A 26,448-nucleotide genomic window follows, 5' to 3' on the forward strand; every position below is an offset into this window, starting at 1 on the left:
CCGTAATGCTGGTGGAAACAAAGAGCAGTGAAGGTGAACACAATGTTTATGGCTTCCTAATAGAAGTCTCGGTCCTCATTTCACACAGTGTACATTCCCACGGGAATTTCAGAAATGAAGGCGCGACACTTGCCTCTGGGGTTTGCACTGCTGCCATCACAGATCCGGCACTGCGGGTTTCGAACGGGCCGACCCGGCACATGCTCCACAAGTTTGCAGAACATCTCGGGCCCCTTCTCGCCACAGGTGGCATTGGTACTGATGTCAGCGTTGCTGGCAAGATTGAGAATGGCAGGAAACAGGCCTGAAAGTGAAAATTCACCAAATCAGCTGAGCCACTTGAAATCCAGAGAATAAGCTTACCCCGTCCCACTTGGTAGGTGAATCAAAAGGAGACTGAAAGTCTATGTGCTGGATGAAGGAATCCTTACACAAACGCAGGATACCAGCATGGTTTCAGCTATATGAAATTCTAGGAGAAGCAAAATTCATCTATGCGGAAAAGTCAAAACATTGCTGCAGGGGGTAGGGATTGACTATGAAAGGACAGAGGAACTTCCTAGGGTAATATGTGCATATCTCGATAAAGCTTTGGGTTTCACAGGCAGATGCAGTTGTGAAAAATCATAGAATGAGTACACCTAAGATTTGGGCAGATCTGTGTATCTTAGTGCGTGTACATTCTACCTCAAAAAACAAAATAAAAGAATCATAAACAAATACCAATGTACATGGGGAAATGTTTAGGAGCAAAGTATACTTATGTCTCCAACTCACTTCGAAATGCATCACAAAGTAAGCTGGCTTCCAATGACATGCCATCTCACACTAGTCAGAATGTCTATGACTAAAAAGTCAAAAAGCAACAGATGCCGGAGAAGCTGTGGAGAAAAGGGATGCTTACATACTGTTGGTGGGAGTGTAAATTAGTTCAGCCGCTGTGGAGATCGTGCCACGGCACACCAGCCTGGGCAATAGAGCAAGACTCAGTCTCAAAAAAAAAAAAAAAAAAAAAATCAAGGCGAGAGTATGGGTGTTCACTGTACAATTATTTCCACTTTTCTGATTGAAAATGTTTACAATAAAATGCTGTGAAACAGGCTTTAGGGGAAGTTTCAAATGACCAATGCATATATTTATCAATGCAATTCAAACACCTATCACTGGAAAGAAGGGCATTTATTCTGTCCTCACTTTGGTCCAGTTGCCTCTGATAGTATTTACAAGGTCTTTTCTATAATTATCTAGGATTTTTTTTTTTTTTTTTTGTCTCTCTCTCTTCTCTTTCTTTACTCCTGTTTTCTTTGGTGAATAAAATTTTAGAACCCAAAGATCCAGTTTTCAAAATGCTTTTCAAGTCATTATTGATCTTTGCCTTTGTATAGTTTCCTTGTCTCAGCTGATTTTATCTTTAAGCAGCCAACATCAGCACCAGGTCCAAACTATTCAGGAAATAATTTCCAGGTGACTGTGAGAAAAGTATCTCCATTCGGTTCTTTGGAGATGTAACTTTATCTTGGTAAAAGGGGATAGCAGCAGTGAAGATTCTGTGAAGATACAGAAACGATGGTGTGACGCGACGTTGAAGAGACATTCTCCAGGCATGGACGCTGAGCTGAGAGCGTACTACAAGGATCTCAGCTCAGTGGCGTTTCTCTAACATACTACGACTTGATCTTAAAAGATCACAGAATATAATCTTTTCTTTGTAAAAACCATATAGAAATACCATTACTGAAAAGTCTATTTTTCGGTGAAATTTAAAATAGCACAGTGTAATTTTAGTAACACAGAAGGAATTCATGGTTTCAATTGTTATTTTTTAGACATACATTCAATGATGTTTTCCATTATGAGTATTTTAAATTTTAAATTATAAAACAAAAACGGTTCTTTTACTAACACTTGCTACACTAAAAAACTTACCATGCATCTATTTAAAAAAAATTAGGTAGTCTTTCAAAAACTTTTTACATAAAACAGAACTACCTATTAGTAATTCTACTCAAATAGAAGGACCCCATTCTGTCAATAAATCCTTTCCCTCTCAAGATAAAATAGTTATTTAATATTTGTACTCTAAAGCATTATTCTTAATTTTGAAACATAACATGGACTTACATCATTTACTATGTTTAATATACTTATTTTCATTTTTAACTAAAAGATGCTTATTTTTATCATATCCCTGTAAAGGAACTTCTTTTCTTAATATAAACTAAGAAAAAATGCTTTATGACGAACCAGATGAGACATTATGTTTAATCATGCAGCTCCTCAATTTCCCATTTTCATCAAGCAGTAGTTAGACAGTTATATTTTATGTAATAATGGAGCTCCTACAGTAACACATACATTCTTATATGCGGTATTACCTGTAGCAGGGGCTGACATTTATTCTATTTGGTACGAAGATAAATAAGAATTTCCTCCATCCTTTATGACCATAACATTCTAGTATTCTGATTCAAATTTCTCTTATGAGCTAATCATTTAAAATAAAATATGCTTTTAAACTATGGCGTTTTGTCCAAACAGCTAAAATGACGTTTTTTGGTTCTGTATTACATACATGCATTTAGATTTACAGTACAATCAACTTTATCCATTCCCTTCACACAGACTAGTCAAGCAAGAAAAAGAAACCAAGGTTACAAGAACTGACTTCACAAGGCATTTCTCGAGTAACAACAAATACTTCACCAGTTAATGAATGTTGCCACTTTCTCCTTTTTCACCCCCACCAGTTGCAGGACATCAAAAGAACTCCCCACAACCTCCCAATCTGAGTAACTGCAGGGTCTTGTGTTATTGAGGAGGGGAGGGGGCCAGGGAGTCACGGGGGCCCCACACACTATCTCTGCCCGAGTCATTGCCCTGAGCCACTGAAGAAAAGCAGCTCAAACTACATGAACGTAAATTTAACTGTTTTTGGAGAATAATATCTCAGTTACAGTAATCAGCATCCGAGAGTTCTTTGCACTAGATAAGTTTCTTATCTGCCTGTTTTATTTATATATATATATATATATATTTTTTTTTTTTTTTTTTTTTTTTAGACAGAGTCTCACTCTGTCACCCAGGCTGGAGTGCAGTGGCACAATCTTGGCTCACTTTAACCTCCACCTCCCAGGTTCAAGCGATTCTCCTGCCTCAGCCTCCTGAGTAGCTGGGATTACATGTGCACACCACCACGCCCAGCTAACTTTTGTGTTTTTAGTAGAGATGGGGTTTCACCATGTTGGTCAGGCTGGTCTCGAACTCCTGACCTCAAGTGATCCACCCGCCTCGGCCTCCCAAAGTGCTGGTGAGCCACCGCGCCTGGCCCTAAATATACTTTTAATAAAAAGGAAGATTGCTTTTTTTATTGAAAGTATATTTAGAAGAAATATACTTCATTAGCATGCCTATGCAAGTAAAACCTTCAAATAATTAATTTCATAAAAATATCTAGGTTGTCTTTCACTAAAACTAAATCTTCCTTCTCAGATAAGCTAATATTTGGAAAAAAATCTTCACTACAAGTGATGTCTTACATATTACATTTACTCCCTTTCCACAGTTATAGAGCAATCACTATTCTTTTGTTGCAAAGAACCACATCTGTTTAAAGATGAAAGAGGATGAAAGAAAGTTGGGGCCAGGCATGATGACTCACGCCTGCAATCCCAGCACTTTGGAAGGCCGACGGGGGGGGGTGGATCACTTGAGGTCAGGAGTTCGAGACCAGCCTGGCCACCATGGTGAAACTCCATCTCCACTAAAAATACAAAAAAATTAGTGGGGCATGGTGGTGCACACCTGTAATCTCAGCTACTCAGGAGGCTGAGGCAGGGGAATCACTTAAACCTGAGAAGCGGAGGTTGCAGTGAGCCGAAATCATGCCACTGCACTCCAGCCTGGGCAACACAGAGAGACTCTGTCTCAAAAAAAAGAAGTCGGGGTGGCGGGGTCGGTTAGAAATGTGTACTAGAGCAAGCACATTTTAAACATAATCCTTTTTTTTTTTTTTTTTTTGAGAGGGGGCTTCACTCTTTTTGCCCAGGCTGGTAAACAAAAAATTTTTTTTATTATTATACTTTAAGTTCTAGGGTACATGTGCACAATGTGCAGGTTTGTTATAAATGTATACATGTACCATGTTGGTGTGCTGCATCCACTAACTCATCATTTACATTAGCTATATCTCCTAATTCTATTCCTCCCCGCTCCCCCCATCCCATGATAGGCTCCAGTGTGTGATGTTCCCCTTCCTGTGTACAAGCGTTCTCATTGTACGATTCCCACCTATGAGCGAGAACATGCGCTGTTTGGTTTTCCGTTCTTGCGATAGTTTGCTGAGAATGATGGTTTCCAGTTGCATCCATGTCCCTACAAAGGACATGAACTCATCCTTTTTTATGGCTGCATAGTATTCCATGGTGTATATGTGCCACATTTTCTTAATCCAGTCTGTCATTGATTTGGGTTGGTTCCAAGTCTTTGCTATTGTGAATCGTGCCGCAATAAACATACAGGTGCATGTGTCTTTATAGCAGCATGATTTATAGTCCTTTGGGTATACACCCAGTAATGGGATGGCTGGGTCAAATGGTATTTCTAGCTCTAGATCCTTGAGGAATCGCCACACTGTCTTCCACAATGGTTGAACTAGTTTACAGTACCACCAACAGTGTAAAAGTGATCCTATTTCTCCACATCCTCTCCAGCACCTGTTGCTTCCTTTTTAATGATCGCCATTCTAACTGGTGTGGGATGGTATCTCATTGTGGTTTTGATTTGTATTTCTCTGATGGCTAGTGATGATGAGCATTTTTTCATGTCTGTTGGCTGTCTTCTTTTGAGAAGTGTCTGTTCATATCCTTCACCCACTTTTTGATGGGGTTGTTTTTTTCTTGTAAATTTGTTTGAGTTCTTTATAGGTGCTGGGTATTAGTAGATTGCAAAAATTTTCTCCCATTCTGTAGGTTGCCTGTTCACTCTGATGGAAGTTTCTTTCGCTATGCAGAAGCTCTTTAGTTTAATTAGATCCCATTTGTCAACTTTGGCTTTTGCTGCCATGGCTTTTGGTGTTTTACACATAAAGTCCTTGCCCATGCCTATGTCTTGAATGGTATTGCCTAGGTTTTTTACTAGGGTTTTTAATGGTTTTAGGTCAACATTTAAGTCTCTAATCCATCTTGAATTAATTTTTGCATAAGGTGTAAGGAAGGGATCCAGTTTCAGCTTTCTACATATGGCTAGCCAGTTTTCCCAGCACCATTTATTAAATAGGGAATCCTTTCCCCATTTCTTGTTTTTTTTATTCAGGGTTTTCAGAGATCAGATGTGTGGCATTATTTCTGAGGGCTCTCTGTTCTGTTCCACTGGTCTATGTCTCTGTTTTGGTACCAGTACCATGCTGTTTTAGTTACTGTAGCCTTGTAGTATAGTTTGAAGTCAGGTAGCGTGATGTCTCCAGCTTTGTTCTTTTGGCTTAGGATTGTCTTGGCAATGCAGGCTCTGTTGTGGTTCCATATGAACTCTAAAGTAGTTTTTTCCAATTCTGTGAAGAAAGTCATTGGTAGCTTAATGGGAATGGCATTGAATCTATAAATTACCTTGGGCAGTATGGCCATTTTCACAACATTGATTCTTCCTATCCATGAGCATGGAATGTTCTTCCATTTGCTTGTGTCCTCTTTTATTTCGTTGACCAGTGGTTTGTAGTTCTCCTTGAAGAGGTCCTTCACATCCCTTGTAAGGTGGATTCCTAGATATTTTATTCTATTTGAAGCAATTGTGAATGGGAGTTCACTCATGATTTGGCTCTCTATTTGTCTGTTATTGGTGTATCTTTATTCTGATTGGTTTCAAAGAACATCTTTATTTCTGCCTTCATTTTGTTATTTACCCCATAGTCATTCAGGAGCAGGTTGTTCGGTTTCCATGTAGTTGAGCAGTTTTGAGTGAGTTTCTTAATCCTGAGTTCTAGTTCGCACTGTGGTCTGAGAGACAGTTTGTTATAATTTCTGTGCTTTTACATTTGCTGAGGAGTGCTTTACTTCCAATTATGTGGTCAATTTTGGAATAAGTGCGATGTGGTGCTGAGAAGAATGTATATTCTGTTGATTTGGGGTGGAGAGTTCTGTAGATGTCTATTAGGTCCACTTGGTGCAGAGCTGAGTTCAATTCCTGGATATCCTTGTTAACTTTCTGTTTCATTGATCTGTCTAATGTTGACAATGGGGTGTTAAAGTCTCCCATTATTATTGTGTGGGAGTCTAAGTCTCTTTGTAGGTCTCTAAGTACTTGCTTTATGAATCTGGGTGCTCCTGTATTGGGCGCATATATATTTAGAAGAGTTAACCCTTCTAGTTGAATTGCTCCCTTTACCATTATGTAATGGCCTTTGTCTCTTCTGATCTTTGTTAGTTTAAAGTCTGTTTTATTAGAGAGTAGGATTGCAACCCCTGTTTTTTTTTTTTTTTTTTTTTTTTTTTTTGCTTTCCATTTGCTTGGTAGATCTTCCTCCATCCCATTATTTTGAGCCTATGTGTGTCTCTGCATGTGAGATGGGTCTCCTGAACACAGCACCCTCATGGGTCTTGACTCTTTATCCAATTTGCCTATGTCTTTTAATTGGAGCATTTAGCCCATTTACACTTAAGCTTAATATTGTTATGTGTGAATTTGATCCTGTCATTATGATGTTAGCTGGTTATTTTGCTCATTAGTTGATGCAGTTTCTTCCTAGCATCAATGGTCTTTAGATTTGGGCATGTTTTTGCAGTGGCTGGTACCGGTTGTTTCTTTCTACGTTTAGTACTTCCTTCAGGAGCTCTTGTAGGGCAGGCCTGGTGGTGACAAAATCTCTCAGCATTTGCTTGTTTGTAAAGGATTTTATTTCTCCTTCACTTATGAAACTTAGTTTTGCTGGATATGAAATTTTGGGTTGAAAATTCTTTTCTTTAAGAATGCTGAATATTGGCCTCCACTCTCTTCTGGCTTGTGGAGTTGCTGCCAAGAGATCCACTGTTAGTCTGATGGACTTCCCTCTGTGGGTAACCCGACCTTTCTCTCTGGCTGCCCTTAACATTTTTTCCTTCATTTCAACTTTGGTGAATCTGATAATTATGTCTCTTGGAGTTGCTCTTCTCGAGTGTCTTTCTGGCGTTCTCTCTATTTCCTGAATTTGAATGTTGGCCTATCTTGCTAGGTTGGGGAAGTTCTCCGGGATGATATGCTGCAGAATCTTTTCCAACTTGGTTTCATTCTCCCCATCACTTTCAGGAGATTTGGTGTTTTCACATAGTCCCATATTTCTTAGAGGCTTTGTTCATTTCTTTTTACTCTTTCTTCCCTAAACTTCTCTTCTCGCTTCATTTCATTCATTTGATTTTCAATCACTGATCAACTTCCAGTTGATTGAATCAGTTACTGAAGCTTGTGCATTTGTCATGTAGTTCTTCTGCCATGGTTTTTAGCTCTATCAGGTCATTTAAGGACTTCTCTACATTGGTTATTCTAGTTAGCCATTCGTCTAATCTTTTTTCAAGGTTTTTAGCTTCTTTGTGATGGGTTCAAACTTCCTCCTTTAGCTTGGAGAAGTTTGATCGTCTGAAGCCTTCTTCTCTCAACTTGTCAAAGTCATTCTCCATCCAGCTTTGTTCCGTTGCTGGCAAGGAGCTGTGTTCCTTTGGAGGGGGAGAGGCACTCTGATTTTTAGGATTTTCAGCTTTTCTGCTCTTTCGCCATCTTTGTGGTTTTATCTACTTTTGGTCTTTGATAATGGTGATGTATAGATGAGGTTTTGGTGTGGATGTCCTTTCTGTTTGTTAGTTTTCCTTCTAAGAGTCAGGACTCTCAGATGCAGATCTGTTGGAGTTTGCTGGAGGTCCACCCTGTTTGCCTGGGTATCAGCAGCGGAGGCTGCAGAAGAGTGAATATTGCTGAACAGCAAATGTTGTTGCCTGATTGTTCCTCCAGAAGCTTCATCTCAGAGGGGTACCCAGCGTGTGAGGTGTCAGTCTGCCCCTACTAGGGGGTGCCTCCCAGTTAGGCTACTTGGGGGTCAGGGACCCACTTGAGCAGGCAGTCTGTCCGTTCTCAGATCTCAAACTCCATGCTGGGAGAACCACTACTCTCTTCAAAGCTGTCAGACAGGGACATTTAAATCTGCAGCGGTTTCTGCTGCCTTTTGTTTGCCTATGCCCTGTCCCCAGAGGTGGAGTCTACAGAGGCAGGCAGGCCTCCTTGAGCTGCAGTGGGCTCCACCCGGTTCGAGCTTCCTGGCCCCTTTGTTTACCTACTGAAGCCTCAGCAATGGCAGGTGCCCCTCTCCCAGGCTTGCTCCTGCCTTGCAGTTAGATCTCAGATTGTTGTGCTACCAATGAAGGAGGCTTCGTGGGCATGGGGCTCTGCAAGCCAGGCGCGGGATATAATCTCCTGGTGTGCTGTTTGCCAACACCCTTGGAAAAGTGCAGTATTAGGGAGGGAGTGACCCAATTTTCCAGGTGCTGTGCGTCAAGGTTGCCTTTGGCTAGGAAAGGGGATTCCCTTACTCTTTGCACTTCCGGGATGAGGTGATGCCTTGCCCTGCTTCGGCTCTCGCTCAGTGGGCTGCACCCACTGTCCTGCACCCACTGTCTGACACGTTCCAGTGAGATGAACCTGGTACCTCAGTTGGAAATGCAGAAATCACCCGTCTTCTGTGTCAGTCACGGTGGGAGCTGTAGCCCGGAGCTGTTCCTATTTGGCCATCTTGTATTTGTTTCCCAACAGATTTTTTTTTTAAAGTCCCTGAGGTTGCTGACTCATTGCAGACTACTGAAATATTTCAATAAAGGGGAACCACATGAGCATTGAGCAGGAGGTGGGATAGGAAATCAGAGAGTGAGAAGGAGCATTAGGATCAGTACCAAGAAGGTATGTTTAGTTTTACAGGTAACAATCAAGGGTAGAATGAGGACTATAGCTATGTAGTGTGATACAGTTTTCCCAGTACTTCATCAAGGACTTAATAAATTAGTCTGCATGTTTTTTGTTGAGAAATGTTACTCACTTTAGTTACTGTTACTGTGATACTAATTTCTACGTTTTTTCTTCCACTCAGGACACACCATGGAACCATTCCTCTATTGTGGATTTAACCAGCAGCTAAAAAATTTATAAAGCCAAACTCCATCAAGCATGAAATAAATTCCTTCTCATTCACTAGTAGTTATTGTTTTTAAACCTTTCCTGTATACTTGGCCTTTTGAAGTGCATTTCAGGACCGTGTTAACCTACTGGAAGATTCCCTTATAAACATTAGGTGAAAAATTGCAACCAAGGTGACAGACCACAATGCTACTACCATAATTACCACACCTGAGACACTTCCAGATAGTTTAATAATTCATTTTTCCAGGTTTTTGGGTTTCTTCCCAGCAGAATGTATCTTCCCTGTCTTAAAACTAAAGCATCTAAAATGTTGGCTAGGCCTGAGGCTCATTACAACAACTTCTTTGCCAATATTTTTCAAATGATTCAGAAGCCAAGCGTTCAAAAGTCTTAATTTATTTGTGTGTAAGAGAAGTGTGAGTTTTTTTTCCATTTTGGAAAAAAAAAAAAAAGAGTTTTTGAGTTTCAGAAAATGTTGTATTTGCTTGATCCATACTCAAAATCAACATGATGTTCTGAAAAGAAAATGATTTGCAATTCTTAGCTACAGGATCTGGGGCAATATTTCCAGATCATTTTTTTTTCCAGAATGAAACAAAAGAATATGAATATTTTATATGGTTGAATAATCAGGGTGGCTTCTGGTGTTGGGAGTTTTCATTTTGAAAAACAAAGCTACTTATTCAATCTATGGAGAAATTTGGAAAAGGAGGAATTTAAGTTTCCAAACTTCTCAATCTAAATTGAGAAATTTGTGATTTTTAAAAAATATTCAAACCCATTTTGTTTTCCATTTATTTTACTCTTGATTTTACCCATTCTCCCAAGTGAACATCTATCATTTGATCAGAGAAGTCTGGTATTAGAAAGAAGCTTCCCTGTTAATCAGCACTTTCTTTGAAACCTGGTAGTCACCTGACTCAGCAATAAAAACAGCACCTCTAACAACTACAAATAGCATGATTCAGTGAAAAATCCTGGAACTATTCAATAATGTTCCAGGATAATAATACCAAGGTATTCTAATAACATTGTATTTCAGGTTAATTAAGATTAAGGTATTCTAATGACATGAATTTTAGGAGGGTGGCTGGATTCCTATTCAGTAACATATCTACGATTTACACATATGCATCAGAAAAAGCAGGTGAGAATTGTACCAGGCACCTCCCAGGGCACTGTGATGAATGACTGAGCTTTTCCTGACTCCAGGGTTCTCACAACCAAGAAGAAAAGAGAAGCTTCTACTCACTGATGTGGATAAGTATAATATTAAAACTGCAGCAATATTTGAAAACAGATTTGAGGAGACATTCTAGAGCAAGAGAAATGGTCAGGCATCATCTAGGCAGAAACAGAAGGGCATGCATTCAGCCAGGGACAGACATAACATCTTTCATTGACTCCTCTCCATGCTCTTTAGATCCATTTCAATTTCCCTCCCTTTGTACCTTTCACAGATCTCCATGCCCTACTCATGCTTCTAGCCAAGTCCAGACCTTTCCTGAAACCCAGGCGAATGTCTTTCGTTCTACCTCAACTTAGCATGCCCCATTGCGCCTACCATTCATATCGAGATCATGAATTTACTGGCCTGTCTCTCCCCAATTCTTCTCCCCCACTATCCGTTTCCAAAATACAAAAACAAAAATGGCCCCAGGTCAGCATCTGGCTCGCGTGAATGCCGACAATGCCTGAGTGGAAGAATGAGTGAGCGAAGGAAGGAGATCCCTCTGCCTCTTCCTCATGGACCACACAAGCGCACCGGACCCAGCGCCTAAAATCTAGACTCAGCCTGCTGCCGACTCTGTGTCTTTGGGCAAGTCAAATTCTCAGCCTCGATTTCCTCAGCTATTAAATGAATACCTCTATGAGTACTTTTTTCCTGAGATGCTATGATTCTTAATAAACTACCTATTAAGGTAAAATAAACTATTTTACCTTAATAAACTACCAGCTAAATTGACCCACCATGATCTCTCTCACTATGTGAAAAATGAGGAGAGAAAAACTTTTCTCCATTCAGTGTGTGCAAGGGTGAAGAGAAATAATTTAGTAATTTTTTGATCTTCTTGGACAAAAGAACCAAATAGAAATAGAGAGAAAAAATATTACTATTTGCTTCTTTGTGCTTTGGATTGAAGTTGACCCTTTCATCTAAAAAAAGAAAGATCTATAAAATGTCCTGTAATGACTTCAGAAAGATGACAAAAATGTCACAATGACTGGGAGTTTTGGTAGTAGTAACAAGTCCTGGTTGAGCTATTGCAGGTAAAATTAAAGTTCATCAAGTCTTTAAATCTATCCCTTCATAGGTTAACCTTCCAGTTCTTAAGAATCAGATTTCATTACTACTTTCCAGGATAGGAATGGATGAATAAGGGGTGGAGCACTGGCAGGAAAGTTGCTCCTGCACAACTCCCACCATAAGATGAGTTGGAAGAGAAACAGATGATGCTCCAGGCCATCTTGGCTCAGGAAGCCAGAGGATCCTGGAGGATGGATTTGCTTCCAGCCGATGCCATGGCACAGCTCTTCCTTCCCCTGGCCCATCCTCCAGGATGTGGGTAAACCTACATCATGTGGAATTATTTCAAGACACTGAGCTCTATTTAAATATGGCATATTGAGGGTCTAACCTGTGTGTCCAGGTTTCAAATGGAAATGTTGATTCTAATCATGTATTTTACATCAACTCTGTTGGAATCCAAACTCTGAAATCGCTAGTGCCTAGGAAAGATGGCATTGGTAATGAGGAAGAACACAGGCTTCACGTCAGGCAGCCCCCAGTGTGAATTCCAGGTCTTCCGGCTGCCATCAGTGTGGCCTTGGCCAAGGGCTTTACCTCCCACTCTCTATCTGAACGATGAGAAGCACGGCACCCAGGCGTTTTTGTGAGCAATCAACAAGATCATGTAGGTAGAGGGTTTCATACAATGTATTAAGATCTCAACAAATAACTGCTCTTATTATTTTGATGGCACCCAGGCGTTTTTGTGAGCAAGCAACAAGATCATGTAGGTAGAGGGTTTCATACAATGTATTAAGATCTCAACAAATAACTGCTCTTATTATTTTCATATTATCAGTGGGTGTCACTACGCTTCCTCAAAAATAATTAGACTTTCATGATTATAGCTCATATATTTCAATCTCTATTTCTCTTAAGTTTATGAAGAGAAGTGCGTTAGCCTTTAGGGGCCACTGGGTATGAAAAGCACATACCTCGAAATAGAAGAAACACTCTTAGCCCAGAGAAGTATGCACGGTGAGAGGCGTAAAGGAAACGCTGGCCTCAGCTCAGCTCAGGGGCTCATCAAGGCATGGCCACACTGCACGATTCGCCCGTTCCTCCTTCTCTTCCTCCCTTCCTCTCCTCCTTCCTCCCTGCCTTTTTCTCATTTTATCTTATTGCTCTTGCTGCTGTTGGCTTTGCAACACTGAGTATTTGCGCCCCTGTAAGTTAACTGCATATTTGTAAATTACAATCTCTCCTTTAATTGTCATGTAAGCCGACAAGGGAAGGCATCTCAGGAGGTGACATTGAATGGGTTGTGTAAAAAATAAGAAGGAGCTAGCCATGCACGGGTAACACTGAATTTTAACGTACTTGGCTTTCTTTTTTTGTTTTAAAAAATTATTTATTATTATTACTATTTATTTTTTGGAGATAGGTCTTTACTGTGTTGCTCAGGCTGAAGTGCAGTGGTGCAATGACAGCTCACTGCTACCTCGAACTCCCATGCTCAAGCAATCCTCCCACCTCAGCCTCCCGAGTACCTGGGGCTAGGGTGCATGCCACCATGCCTGCTTAATTTTATTTTATTTATTTATTTTTCTGGTAGAGACAGAGTCTCTCAATGTTGCCCAGGCTGGTCGGACTCCTGGCTCCAAACAATCCTTCCATCTCAGCCTCCAAAACTGCTGAGATTACAGGCGTGAGTCACAATGCCTGCTGTCTAATATATTCTTTATGCATTTAAAAATATGTCGAGAAGCTGGACACGGAGGCTCACGTCTGTAATCTCAGCTTCTGGGGAGGCTGAGGCAAGAGGATCGCTTGAGCCTAGGAGCTCGAGGCTGCAAAGCTATGATTTCACCACTGCACTCCAGCCTGGGAGACAGAGTGAGACTTTGTGTCTAAAAAAAAACAGCAACAAAAACCATGCTAAGAATAGGTCCACAAGCTTTGCCAAAGGGATTAATTGGGACCATAAAGGTAAAGAACCCTGGTAGGGGCCAGGGTGGTGGCTCACATCTGTAATCTCAGCACTTTGGGAGGCCAAGGCAGGCGAATCACTGGAGGTCAGGAGTTGGAGACCACCACCAGGAGATGACGGTGAACCTCATCTCTACTAAAAATACAAAAAATTAGCCAGGCGTGGTGGAGCACCTGTAGTCCCAGCTACTCGGGAGGTTGAGGCAGGAGAATCACTTGAGGCGGACATTGCAGTGAGCCGAGATGCGCCACTACACTCCAGCCTGGGCAAAAAAAAAAAAAAAAAAAAAAACCCTGGTAGGGAAGGTGCAAGGACTTAAGAGCAGAGGAAGAATTCCACTTGGTGGTGAGATGACTCTGCTAGTTTCCTTGCCCCACCTCCTCTTCCAGGATCCCATGCATCCCTGGAATAAGGCCGCCAGGAGGCCCATGACTTTTTGCCCACATAGGTTGTGAAGGTGAGTGGGATGGGCTCAAGCCAGGCCAAGAGCTCAGGCGAAGGCCCAGTGACCTGGGGTGGGGCTGGCAGCAGCTGCCTCCAACCCCAGTCCTCAATGCACCCCCTGTTGCCTGAGTGAGGTTTTATTTCTCCTGGGGAATAAAATCACCCTCTTCAAACATAATTATTATCTGATTTCTGGCATTTGACGCTCCAGCGTGTTTTCAGGGACATGTTCTCTGCGAATGCCGAGGGCTGTGAACACATGTCCACAGGAAAGAGGTGAGGGGTGGAGATGGGGAGAGGATTAAAGGATTAAACTTAAATGATTTGGAGCAATGCATCCCCAACAGGTTCAGGAGGCTGTTTACAAGCTGTGGCAAAATTCACCTTCACTCAAACCTTTTATTTCCCCAGAAAACAATACAAATATAGCCATGTGTCATAAAGTAGGTGTGTTTGAAAATTAATCATACATAAACATGCATTCCCAATACCACATAGTTCCAAGAGGCCTCAGCTCCGCTTCTGAGCCGTCGGCAAGTGGCAATGGCACCGTACAATAAGTGCTTCCTTATTCCTGGATCCTCTCCCCTGGGAAACCTGCCACCAAACATGTTCCCATAACAGAAGTACCCTGCTTAAAGAAATTCTGTTTCCAGTTATTTGTTATAAGTTAAAAATTATTTTAAACCACTACTAAATGAACTCGTTTTGTGTCTCAAAGACCAGTATTCTCAGTAAGTTTAAATACTAACAAATCAAAGCTAAGGCTTAAAAACGTGAAATACATCAAAGCCTTGCCTGCTTAATGTAAAGTGGGACTCTCATTTCCAAAGAGAACTATTTAAAATAACCAAGCAGTTATTTTACGACTCTAATAAAGAGACCTCTAACACCTGGGAGTATTTTTTTAAGGAAGGTGACTTGAGTTACTCTAAGCAAGGAGCTCTTTCAGCTTGATGCAGAAACACTAAGGGGAGAATAGCCCCCCTCCTTCAAAAGTAAATTCTTGGTTTTTGGACTAAAGCAATTTAATCATTGATGGCTGTTAGTAAAAGAAAAGCTTTAAGATAGTCTAGAGATTCCACCAGGCAAGCACCAAAACCCTTTCTAGCACAGGACAAGAAAATATGTGGGTGGTGAGAAAGAAAGACAGGGAGAGATACTGGAAGAAAGAGAACAGAGACAGACAGAGAGAGAAAGAGAGAGAGAGAAGGAAGGGAGGGAGAAAGGGAGGGAGGGATGGAATAAAGACCCATACAAACAGTGAGAGAAAAGTCAAATCCAAACTCCTGGGAGTCTGGCATTTAACACAGTTGATTTCTTTTCACCCCCTTATGTGGGAAGATGAAGAGAAGTTTAATCAGAAAACAAAAGGGGGTGGTAAGCAAAAGGATTTAGCAGGGTTTTGTTAAGAGTTCCATTTCCCTAGCAATGTGCTCAAGGTGTCCTTGAAAAAGACAGAAGTTTTGATTATAAGAGAAACACATGGTATGAAGAAGTCAGGCACAAATATTTTCTGCAGAAAAACAGTGTGTTATCAGTATCCGCCTACTCCTCTCACAATGGTCCCTTTAAATACTTACATTCAATGACACTGTGACTTTTTAATTTCGTATACAAGTTTAGTTGCAGAGAAAAGAACTTTAATTCATTCATCATGAAGCAGTTTTCTCTTTCGTTTCCAAGGACAACAACTTAAATATTCTACCTGATTAAAATTATTATTGTCGTTAGGCAAAACACAACAGCACCACAATATGCAATATATTTAAAATTCCATATCATTCCCATTGTCCTGAGAAGTCACTGTACCTCCCTCCTAAATCGTTAAAGGGGAAAAACAAAAAAGCAAGTGCAGCCTTTAAGTTGAATAATGACAACCCTTTTGGATGAAAATGCAGCTATATTAAATTTTGCTTATATCGTTTATAACACTTGCAATATTTATATCCTTTATTTAAATACTTAAAACACCAGTTTTCTAACCAGCCCAAACACTTCCGAAGGCCATGAACTTTTCCACAAAACCCTGAAGGTCTTAGTTCTTTCTTCCCCTTTCTTCTGCCACTTCTGCACTTGGTTGTACAGATTTTACTTGCTTATGCTTTAAAACTTTAGCATCCTTGTTTCACCATCCCAAAGCATGTGCTAAGGACTATTTCATGAGTACGTGACCTGCACAATCACTTTTGGTTTAGTGCTATGCTGAAACCGTCTTGAAATGTTTAATAATTTGAAGAAAGAGTCCCACATTTTCACTTTGCACTGGCTCCTCAATTTACATGACTGGTCCTGCATGTACCTAGTGGTAGCTGCAATAAGAAACTGTCCTTAAAAATGTCCAGGGACCAGTACCTCTGATCAAATCATTTGGCACTTGAGATGTCAAATGCATCACCATCTCTAACAGAACACCAGCACGAAGACCCCAAGGTGGCTGGATCCACAGGATTAGAGCTACTTTTATTCCACTACGTATCTAGAGGGTCATCTTACAGACAAAGAAATCATCTGAGTTACCTTTTACCTTACGCACCAACGGCAGACAAATATATTTAACAATAAAACACTGTGATCGCAGGTGCACAGAGTTAAATTACCTTGGTGTCATTCCCACTGGGGTTGATAACTATATTTTCTCAGTTCTAGCACTATATTTTCCCCCAAAATTAAGCCGCCTCTTTATAAACACATATACGTTGAACCTGGTAGTTTTTCTCTTTTTTCAAAAGGCTATTGCTAGATTAAGGCTGTATATAACAATAATTGTCTTCATTGTCTCCAATTCTTTGCCTCACATTCTCTCTTCACTCAGCTCCGACTGAGAAGCTGTTCCTTTTCATCACTAAGAATGCCGGCCGGGCGCGGTGGCTCATGCCTGTAATCCCAGCACTTTGGGAGGCCGAGGCAGGTGGATCACGAGGTCAGGAGATCGAGACCATCCTGGCTAACACAGTGAAACCCCGTCTCTACTAAAAATACAAAAAATTAGCCGGGCACGCTCAGGTGGCACACGCCTGTAGTCCCAGCTACTCAGGAGGCTGAGGCAGGAGAATCACTTGAACCCGGGAGGTGGAGGTTGCAGTGAGCTAGGATCGGGCCACTACGCTCCAGCCTGGCAACAGAGCAAGACTCTGTCTCAGAAAAAAAAAAAAAAAAGAAAGAAAGAATGCCCTTTGCAAGGTCTCCATAGCTTCCATGTTGGCAAACCCAACAAGCAGTTTACTTTCAGTGCGCTTGAACCTGCAGCAGCAGCTTTTGTCAAAAATGATCTTTCTCTCTTTCTTAAACCCTGTTTCTTTTGGTCTCCACGCTACATATGTCATGCTGCATACATACATCATACATCATACTACAGACTCGTGGTCTCCCTCAAGCAGCTTCTCAGTCTCTTCTGCTGGTCATCCCAAACGTCTCCATGTGAACCGATTTCCTGTGGCGGCAGCACATGCTCATTCACCACAGAGGTGCAACTGCATGGGGAAAGCCTGGGAAGGAGTGTATTTTCCCAAAAAGCGGTCTTTAAAAATGGGGCAAGCAACATAAAGTATACCGAATTGAGGAGCAGAGACCTGGGTTTTCCATCCTGTGGACCCAGCACTTCCTTGTTCAATATTTTAAATCCTGACTTACATAATGATATTAAAAAAGCATCAAATGGCCGGGCGCGGTGGCTCACGCCTGTAATCCCAGCACTTTGGGAGGCCGAGGCGGGCAGATCACAAGGTCAGGAGATCGAGACCATCCTGGCTAACACGGTGAAATCCCGTCTCTACTAAAAACACAAAAAAATTAGCCAGGCGTGGTGGCGGGCACCTGTAGTCCCAGCTACTCGGGAGGTTGAGGCAGGAGAATGGCGTGAACCCGGGAGGCGGAGCTTGCGGTGAGCCGAGATTGCGCCACTGCACTCCAGCCTGGGCATCAGAGCGAGATTCGGTCTCAAAAAAAAAAGATATTAAACGATCTCCCTGGACCTTTTTTCCAGCTCAAACACCCTGAGTTTAACCAATTCAGCCAAACTTGGCACAAGATCATCAGACTGCTTCGTAAGATCTCACTCCTTCCAGCAGCTTTCTGTCACTATTTAACCAGAACTCCATATTCCTCAACTTTCATTCAAGTCTTGGAGACCTTTGGAAACTATTTTTAAAGGCAATGTGGTACTTCAGTTAAAACAAAGGTTTTTGGCTTACTGTTAAGAGGAAAAACTTCAAGGGTTCCAAAATTAAAGACACAACATATGAACGAGTTCAACTCAGTAACAACCCGGGATATCTATTAAGTCAAGCCAGCGCAGTTCAGGCCCCATCCACACAGGCAGCGTCCGGAACCATAAATTTCTCAGTTTTATTCAAAAAGAATAAAATATTTAGGAAAAAAAAATTAACCAAATAAATTCAAGACCAATACACTGAAAACCTATACAATTTTTTTGAGAAATTAAGTTCTAAATGAATAAAAAGATAATTCTTATTTGTAGATAGGAAGATTCAACATTGTGAGAGAGCAATTCTCCCCAAATTGATCTATAGATTCCATCTGAGTCCTGCAATATCCCTTGGCTGTTTTTTGTTTTTTGTTTTTTGTTTTTTTGATAGAAATTGACAAGCTGTTCCCTGGTTGCCTTAGGACCTTTCTCTTTCTCTCTCTCTCTTTGTGCTGTCATTAAAAAATTAAAAAGTTGTTTCCTTTGATTTCCTAAGTTCTTCCCTGTATTTTTATTATGATAATACAGTAAGGGAAAATTTACTTTATGTCCAAACTTTGGTAATGAAGGAATCAAAACCCAGGCTGGACCACATTAATAGATCATTCTCTTAAATCACATTTATACGAGTCTTGTTTAATCTATTTTCTTTTAAAACAAACTGGCAATACTCAAATGGTCTATCCTCACTACACACCCCACTATGATGCACACACAGAACAGTGAGTTTTCTCCCTTTCAGTTCTGGGTTGCACTTTCTACCCCTTCTCCTCTGGGAGCCCTCCCCTTCCTGTCTCCAGCTCCCAGGCACCAGCTCTGAAGAAGGCTGGCAAGTTTAAGGGCCTCACGGGTTTCCAGGAGAGTGCCAGCTCTCTTTCAGCTTCTGGGGCTATGGGCCCAAGCAGCCCAAAAAGTCCTTCTTTGAATTTGGCATCTGTTTCCTCTCGGGGACTGCAATTCCCACAGAATTCTCCTTTACTTGAGTGTGCTGACAATTACTCAAACTGGAGCTATTAACTGAGGTTTGACTAAAGGTGAAAATCCAGTTAAATCGCTTGAAAATACTTCAGTAGGCTAGGCACGGTGGCTCACGCCTGTATCCCAGCGCTTTGGGAGGCCGAGGCAGGCAGATCATGAGGTCAGGAATTGGAGACCAGCCTGGCAAACAAAGTAAAACCCCATCTCTACTAAAAATACAAAAAATTAGCTAGGCATGGTGGTGGGTGCCTGTAATCCCAGTTATTCAGAAGGCTGCGGCAGGGGAATCGCTTGAACCTGGGAGGTGGAGGTTGCAGTGAGCTGAGATCACGCCATTGCACTCCAGCCCGGGCAATAGCGTAAGACTCCGTCTCAAAAAAGTAAGAAAAAAAGAAAATACTTCAGTCTAGACTGTGGTATGGTATATGTTTGTGTGAGAGACACAGGTTAAGCAGCTAGTATTAAAACAGGTGATGTGTCTTCTTGGGCAGTTAGCTGGTGGTACTCCAATTGGGAATACTGCCCACATTCCAGGGGCAACCTGCTCTTTCTGTCTCCATGACACTGGCATTTTGTTAATTACCAGGGAGAATATAGCAATGGGATATTAGTAAAATCAGTGGATTGTTAATGGCATGATGACTAATAGAAACAGATTTCCACTGGTGAAATTCATGATAGTCAAGGTCTCCATATCAACTACATTTTAGAGCTGGGCATCGTGGCTTATACCCATACCAGCATTTTGGGAGGTCAGAGCAGGAAGACTGCTTGAGCCCAGGAGTACAACGCCAGCCTGGGCAACAATTTTTTTTAATTAGCTGGGCATGGCAGTGCATGTCTGTAGTCCCAGCTACCCAGGAAGCTGAAGTGGGAAGACCACTTGAGCCCAGGAGGTCAAGGCTAAAATGAGCCGTGATCACACCACTGCACTCCAGCCTAGGTGACCAAGCAAGACTCTCTCTCTCTCTTCCCCCCCTACTCCCCTCTCATTCCATATGTACATATATAAAATTTAGAGCAACTTCTGTCTATGGCATAATAAAGAAGTTGACAAATTCTCTCCCACCCAAAAAAATTAAGTAAATAACAAAGTTTTCGAAAGCAACCATTTCAGGACTCTGAAAATCACCTTAAGGCAAACAACAAACTGAGAAGCTTTTCTTTAGGAAAAGCTGCTAGAGTTCTGGGTAAGATGCATGGAAGAGGTGGCCTTCCAGCAGACGCGGCTCCATTCTCACCCCAACCCGTCGGCAGGGGCATTTCCTAAGGCAAGGCTAGCCGCTAAAGCCAGCAGCTCCACTGATGGAGAAGGCTGGCTTGATTCACAGCAGAGCGGAAGGACATTCCTAACGATCTTATCAGCAAAAGTAGTGAACTTGGTGGAAAATGAATGGGGAAAGCTCACAGCTGGGCTAGCCTGAGGTTTTTGTCCCAGTAGGGTGCATGCAACCATACAGCTGGGCCAACCAAAATTGTAATAACAAGATCCTGCAAACAGGAGAGCCACAGAAAGGCTGGATCAGTTCTCCATCCACACCAGGCTTCTTTATTCAAAAGGAACAAAATACTTGAACAACAACAACAAAAAATGAATGAAAGAAATTCAAGAAAATTCAAGAAATTCAAGAAAAATTCAATGAAAGAAATGTTATACACTTAAAACCTATAAAAATTTTGGGAGAGAAATTAAAGAAGATTTAAATGAATGAGAAGATATTTCTTATTCATGGACAGGAAGTCTCAATATTGTTAGACAGCAATTCTCCTTAAATTGATCTGTAGATTCCATCCGACTGCTATCAAAATCTCAGCTGGCTTTTTTTCTTTTTTCTTTTTTTTTTTTTTTTTTGTAGAAATTGGCAAGCTGATACAATTGGAAATACAAATGACCTAGAACAGTTAAAGCAATTTAGAAAAAGTTAACAAAGTAGAATGACTTACACTATCATTTCAAAATTTACTATAAAGCCAAAGAAGTCCAGACAGTGTGATATTAGCACATAAACAGACACACAGATCAATAGAACAAAATAGAGTCCAAAAATGTATACTTACATTTATGGTCATTTGATTTTTGGCAAAGGTGCGAAGGCGATTTTGTATTTTCAACAAACATTGTTGGACCACTGGATATCTATATGCAAAAAATGAACTTACACCCTGACTCCTTACCATACACAAAAGCTAACTCAAATGAATCATAAGACCTAAATTTTAGAGCTAAATTACAAACTTTCCAGAAGAAAATCTGTGATCTTGGATTAGGCAAAGAAATTCTCAAAGATGACACCAAAAGAATAACCCACAAAAGAAAACAATTGATCAAATAGATCTCATCAAAATAAAAATAAATAAAAAATTTTTTAAAACCTACGGCACTAAACATGCCATTAAGAAAACAAAAGGACGAGCACAGACTGGGAGAAAATACTTTCAAATCGCATGTCTGATAAAGGCTTTGTATCCAGGAAATATGCAAAACTCTTAACTATGAATATAAATAACTTCATTAAAAATTGGGCAAAATACTTGAATAGACATTTCACCAAAGATATATGAATGGCTAAGAAGCATTTGAAAAGATGCTCAATGTCATTAATCATTGGAGAAGTATAAAATAATACCATGAGATACCACTTTGAACCTATCATCAGAAAGGTAACGTATAGTGTTGGCAAGAATGTGGGGAAGCCAGAGCACTCAGACACTGCTGGTAGGGCTGTAAAACTGTGCAGACACTTTGAAAAACACAAACTTACCATATGATCCATATTCTAATCCTAGGAATTTTCATTCAAGAGAAATGAAACCTATATCTAAACAAAGAATTGTATGTGAATGTTTACAGCATTCTTCTTGATAGCTCCAAAAACCTGAAAACAATCAAAATGTCCATCAACTGATGACTGAATAAATAAAATGTGGTGTATCTACACACTGGAATACCATTCAGCAATAAAGTAGAACATTATTGATATACACTACAACATAGATGAACCCAGAAAATACTAAGTGAAAGAAGTAGACACAAAAGACTCCATTTTGGTTGGGTGAGGTGTCTCACGCCTGTAATCCCAGCACTTTGGGGAGGCCGAGACAGACAGATCACTTGAGGCCAGGAGTTCTAGGCTACCCTGTCCAACATAGTGAAACCCTGCCTCTACTAAAAATACAACAATTAGCCAGGCGTGGTGGCAGGCACCTGTAATCCCAGCTACTCAGGAGACTGACACAGGAGAATCTCTTGAACCCGGGAGGTGGAGGTTGCAGTGAGCCAAGATCACACCACTACACTCCAGCCTGGGCAACAGAGCTGGAGTATGACAGAACTGGACTCCATCTCAAAAATAAATAAATAAATAAAAAAGACTCCATTTTGTATGATTCCATGTATATGAAATTTCCAGAAAAGGCACTTCTCAAAGTACAGAAAGCAGATGACTGCTGGATGCCGGAGTAAGGGTGGGAGCAGTGGCTGGGCACAAATGAAAATGATGACACTTTCTGCAGTCTTGGAAAGGCTCACACCAGATTGTGGTGACTATTGTATAACACTCTAAATTTACTTAAAAACATTAAACTGTACACTTACAACTGGCAGAGGTTTAGGGTATGTAAATTATACTACAATAAATGTCAAAACAGAGATTCTCCTTACTCTTCTAAGTACATGGTATAAATTTATGTGGCCTGAAACTCACATCCTGAAGGAATGTGATGGAACCTGACACTTGATCCCTAAAATGTCCTGTATCCAGCATTAGGAAGGCTGCCAATCGCCAAGAGAGAAGTCTGAATACCCAAAAAGACAGAAAGCTGTGACTATCAGTTTGAGGATAAGGCCTAGGACTTGTTATAAGTCTGCTTCCTAGCAAAGGTATGTTCATAATGTGTACTGCAGAAGTGCATGTTGGATTCAAGTTATTCTCTTGTGATTATCTATGCGGTCAGATTGTAGGGACTAACTAATCCTCGTGTACCTCCATCTTCCTCCGTGGCTTCCATTATCCACCAAAAAGTAGATACACATTTTATTTATATTTTTATTTTTAGAGATGGGGTCTCACCCTGTGGCCTAGGCTAGAATACAGTGGTACAATCAAAGCTTACTGCAGCCTCGACCTCTTGGGCTCAAGTGATCCTCCTGCTTCAGCATCCTAAGTAGCTGGGGCTACAGATGCATGCCACCACACCTGGCTAATTTCTATTTTTTTTGTAGAGAGGGAGGTCTCCCTATGTTGCCCAGGCTAGTCTCGAACTCCTGGGCTCAAGGGATCTTCCTGCCTCATCCTCTCAAAGCGCTGAGACTATAGGTGTGACCACCACATCTAGCCCCTACAACAGTGACCAAGGCGCTATTTTCTTTTTTAGCCAATTCCTTCAAATATTATTTTGGATTTATTTTAATATTGAATTTGAAATTATTCCCTTTACTGAAAACCATCTTATATACACATTTTCAAGGAAAGTTTGATCATATAAAACACGGCCCATTTAAATTCAGTCCATTATAATAATTAAAAGTAAACCAACAAAGTTAGAAACCACCAAAGCCACAGGAGAGGTTATGCTCATATTTCTAAAGAGAATGGGTCATTCTTTTGTTTAGTAATAAGTGATTTTTATCAAACAAAAATCCATCTGTGACATAAATTCTGTATGCCTTTGTTCTGTTTCTGAGAGGAGGAGGAAGACTTAGCCCAGAATGCCTGGAGGAGAACAGCTGTTCTCTCACTTAAAGAAAGCCCTTTAAAGCCATACAGGTACAGTTCCCTTAAAAAAAAAAAAAAAACACCTCTGCTATATGTAAAAATATCACTACTCAGCAAATGCCGACAAGTCTGCAGTCACACTAGAGTATTTTGAAGTCATTTTCTTTAAAAGGAGACTTCATGCAGTAGAAATGTATACAATTCTCTTTCTGTTGACAATGATACTATCCCACATCAATAAGTGGAGTGATATAGGTGTCTGAGACTTTCAGAAACAGAAATCTCTCCCAGATCTGTACTGAGGAACACACTTAGTAGGATTCTTGCACATTTCTCATGCTTGACTCCTAGCACTGGAGTATGGAGTACAAGTCACCTATGTATGGATGGCACTTTCTAGAAACTCAACAAATACTTGTTGACTGTGTGTGTTAATGAATTTCTGGCTTGAGATGCCTAAAGATCAGTGGCTCTAAATCTAGAAATAAGTTTTTGTTGCATATAATGTAAGTTTTAAGGTTGGATGGAATATTCATCATCAGTAAATAATCCTATTACAAAAAACGTAATCCATTTCTTCTTTGCATTGACTGGGTAGATGAGAATATGCCAGATTAATAATGTCTTCAAGTCATCAGGTTCCTCCTAGTTACTAGATACTGTGGATTTTCTGTATCCGTACTTGGACTCCCCTCATGAGTGCAGAGAGTGTCTGAATTTCTTGTTTTTGCTGCTGGCTTGTTCCTGACTTTGTATTCTGGTTTAGAATGTGAGTGGAGGTCTGCTGGTAGCAGTGGCTCACACCTGTAATCCCAGCAACTTTGGGAGGCCGAGGCAGGCGGATCACGAGGTCAGGAGATTGAGACCATCCTGGCTAACACGGTGACACGGTGAACTAAAAATACAAAACGTTAGCTGGGCATGGTGGCAGGCGCACCTGTAGTCCCAGCTACTGGGGAGGCTGAGGCAGAAGAATGGTGTGAACCCGGGAGGCGGAGCTTGCAGTGAACTGAGATCCCATCACTCTACTCCAGCCTGGGGGACACAGCAAGACTCCATCTCAAAAAAAAAAAAAAAAAGTGAGCGGAGGTCTTGGTTCCAAAAAGGTCCGTCCATTCTCTTTCTTACTCTAGTTACCTGGATTCTTCCTTGTTCCCTGTCTTTAAATCCTGCCTTAGGCTGGGTGTGGTGGCTCACGCCTGTAATCCCAGCACCTTGGGGGGCCAAGATAGATGGGTGGTGGATCACCTGAGGTCAGGAGTTCAAGACCAGTCTGGCCAACATGGTGAAACCTCATCTCTACTAAAAATACAAAAAAAAATTAGCCAGGCATGGTGGTGGGTGCCCGTAGTCCCAGCTACTCGGGAGGCTGAGGCAGAAGAATCACTTAAACCCAGGAGACGGAGGTTACATTGAGCCGAGATTGTGCCACTGCACATCACCCTGGGTGACAGAGTAAGACTCCGTCTAAAAAAAAAAAATAAGTCCTGCCTGGGTGACCCACTGAGGTCTCCTAGCCTTCTAGAGCCAGCCCCTGCCCTCCCCCGGAGATCTTCACTCTGCTTCCTCACTAGTGACTTCTCTAACCCCCTCTGCCCGTCTGTCTGATCTCTAAATAATACCCACTTCTTTTTTTTTTTTTTGAGACCGAGTCTCACTCTGTTGCCCAAGCTGGAGTGCAGTGGCACGATATCAGCTCGCTGCAACCTCCGTCTCCTGGATTCAAGTAATTCTCTGCCTCAGCCTCCTGAGTAGCTGGGATTACAGGCGACCGCCCCGACACCTGGCTAATTTTTGTATTTTTATTAGAGACAGGGTTTCATCATGTGGGCCAGGCTGGTCTTGAACTCCTCATCTCATGGTCCACCCACCTTGGCCTACCAAAGTGCTGGGCTTACAGACGTGAGCCACCGCGTCCAGCCAATACCTACTATTAATAGATTTCCATTGCTTGTCTGTATTGGGATTTGTTCATTCAACAAATATTTACAGAATCTACTCCGTATGTCAGGCACTGTGCTAGGCACAGCAAATATAGGCAAACCTCTCAGCCCTTAAGGAGAGACAGGCAAGTTAAGAAATAGGTGCAAAATGATGTACTGGTCAGATGTACTGAGAAATCACTATGGAAACAATAAGAAGGATGACAGGGTGGGCTGGAATAAGTCAGAGTGCCACAGGTGAATAAAGATCACGTGATGGAACTACAGCTATCACAGAATGGTCAAGATGTGGTTAGCAGTGGGAGAAGAGGCTGTGGAGAGGTCTGAGCAGGGTCAGATCACAGAGGGCCTTGGAAGTCCCACCCAATAGAGAATGAGATGCCACTGAAGCAATTCAACAGCGATGGGATGACACGGTCAACCTCACCGTCCATTAACTCAGGGGGAACTTCCAATGCCAACAGCTTTCTGGGCTCTTGGAAAACTGTTACATTACAGGCTACATGAGACTTCATCCCACACTTGCAGCTGGACTGGCCCTTCCAGAAGAACCTGCTCCACCCTGCAGACAGGCCCAGGCCCAGGTTCTGGCTCTGCTCGGTTGGGGTCAGTGTGATACCTCTCCAAGTGCCTGTAGCAGGGAAGCCAGGTAAGCAGCTGGTCTGTAAGTCAATATAGGCAGATGTGTAAGGGGTGTGTGTGTGCATGTGTGTCTCTGTGTGACAGGGATACGGAAAGGAAAATGGCTCTTGTTTTGTTGGGTGGAAGAGAAATAACAAGCCAAATATTGAGGAAAA

The 26,448-nt window shown here is 41.5% G+C and overlaps 1 protein-coding gene across 1 annotated transcript in view; it reads right to left on the bottom strand.

Moving 5' to 3' along the window:
- Positions 1-26,448, bottom strand: part of LAMA1 (laminin subunit alpha 1) — a 165,620-nt gene that overhangs the window by 128,184 nt on the left and 10,988 nt on the right. The window contains exon 2 of the mRNA XM_026456029.2: positions 134-304. Within this exon, the coding sequence (XP_026311814.1) occupies positions 134-304 (171 nt within the window). The remainder of the gene's footprint in view (positions 1-133; positions 305-26,448) is intronic.

This window comes from Piliocolobus tephrosceles, chromosome 18, assembly GCF_002776525.5.
Source record: "Piliocolobus tephrosceles isolate RC106 chromosome 18, ASM277652v3, whole genome shotgun sequence".
Taxonomy (NCBI): Eukaryota; Metazoa; Chordata; class Mammalia; order Primates; family Cercopithecidae; genus Piliocolobus; species Piliocolobus tephrosceles.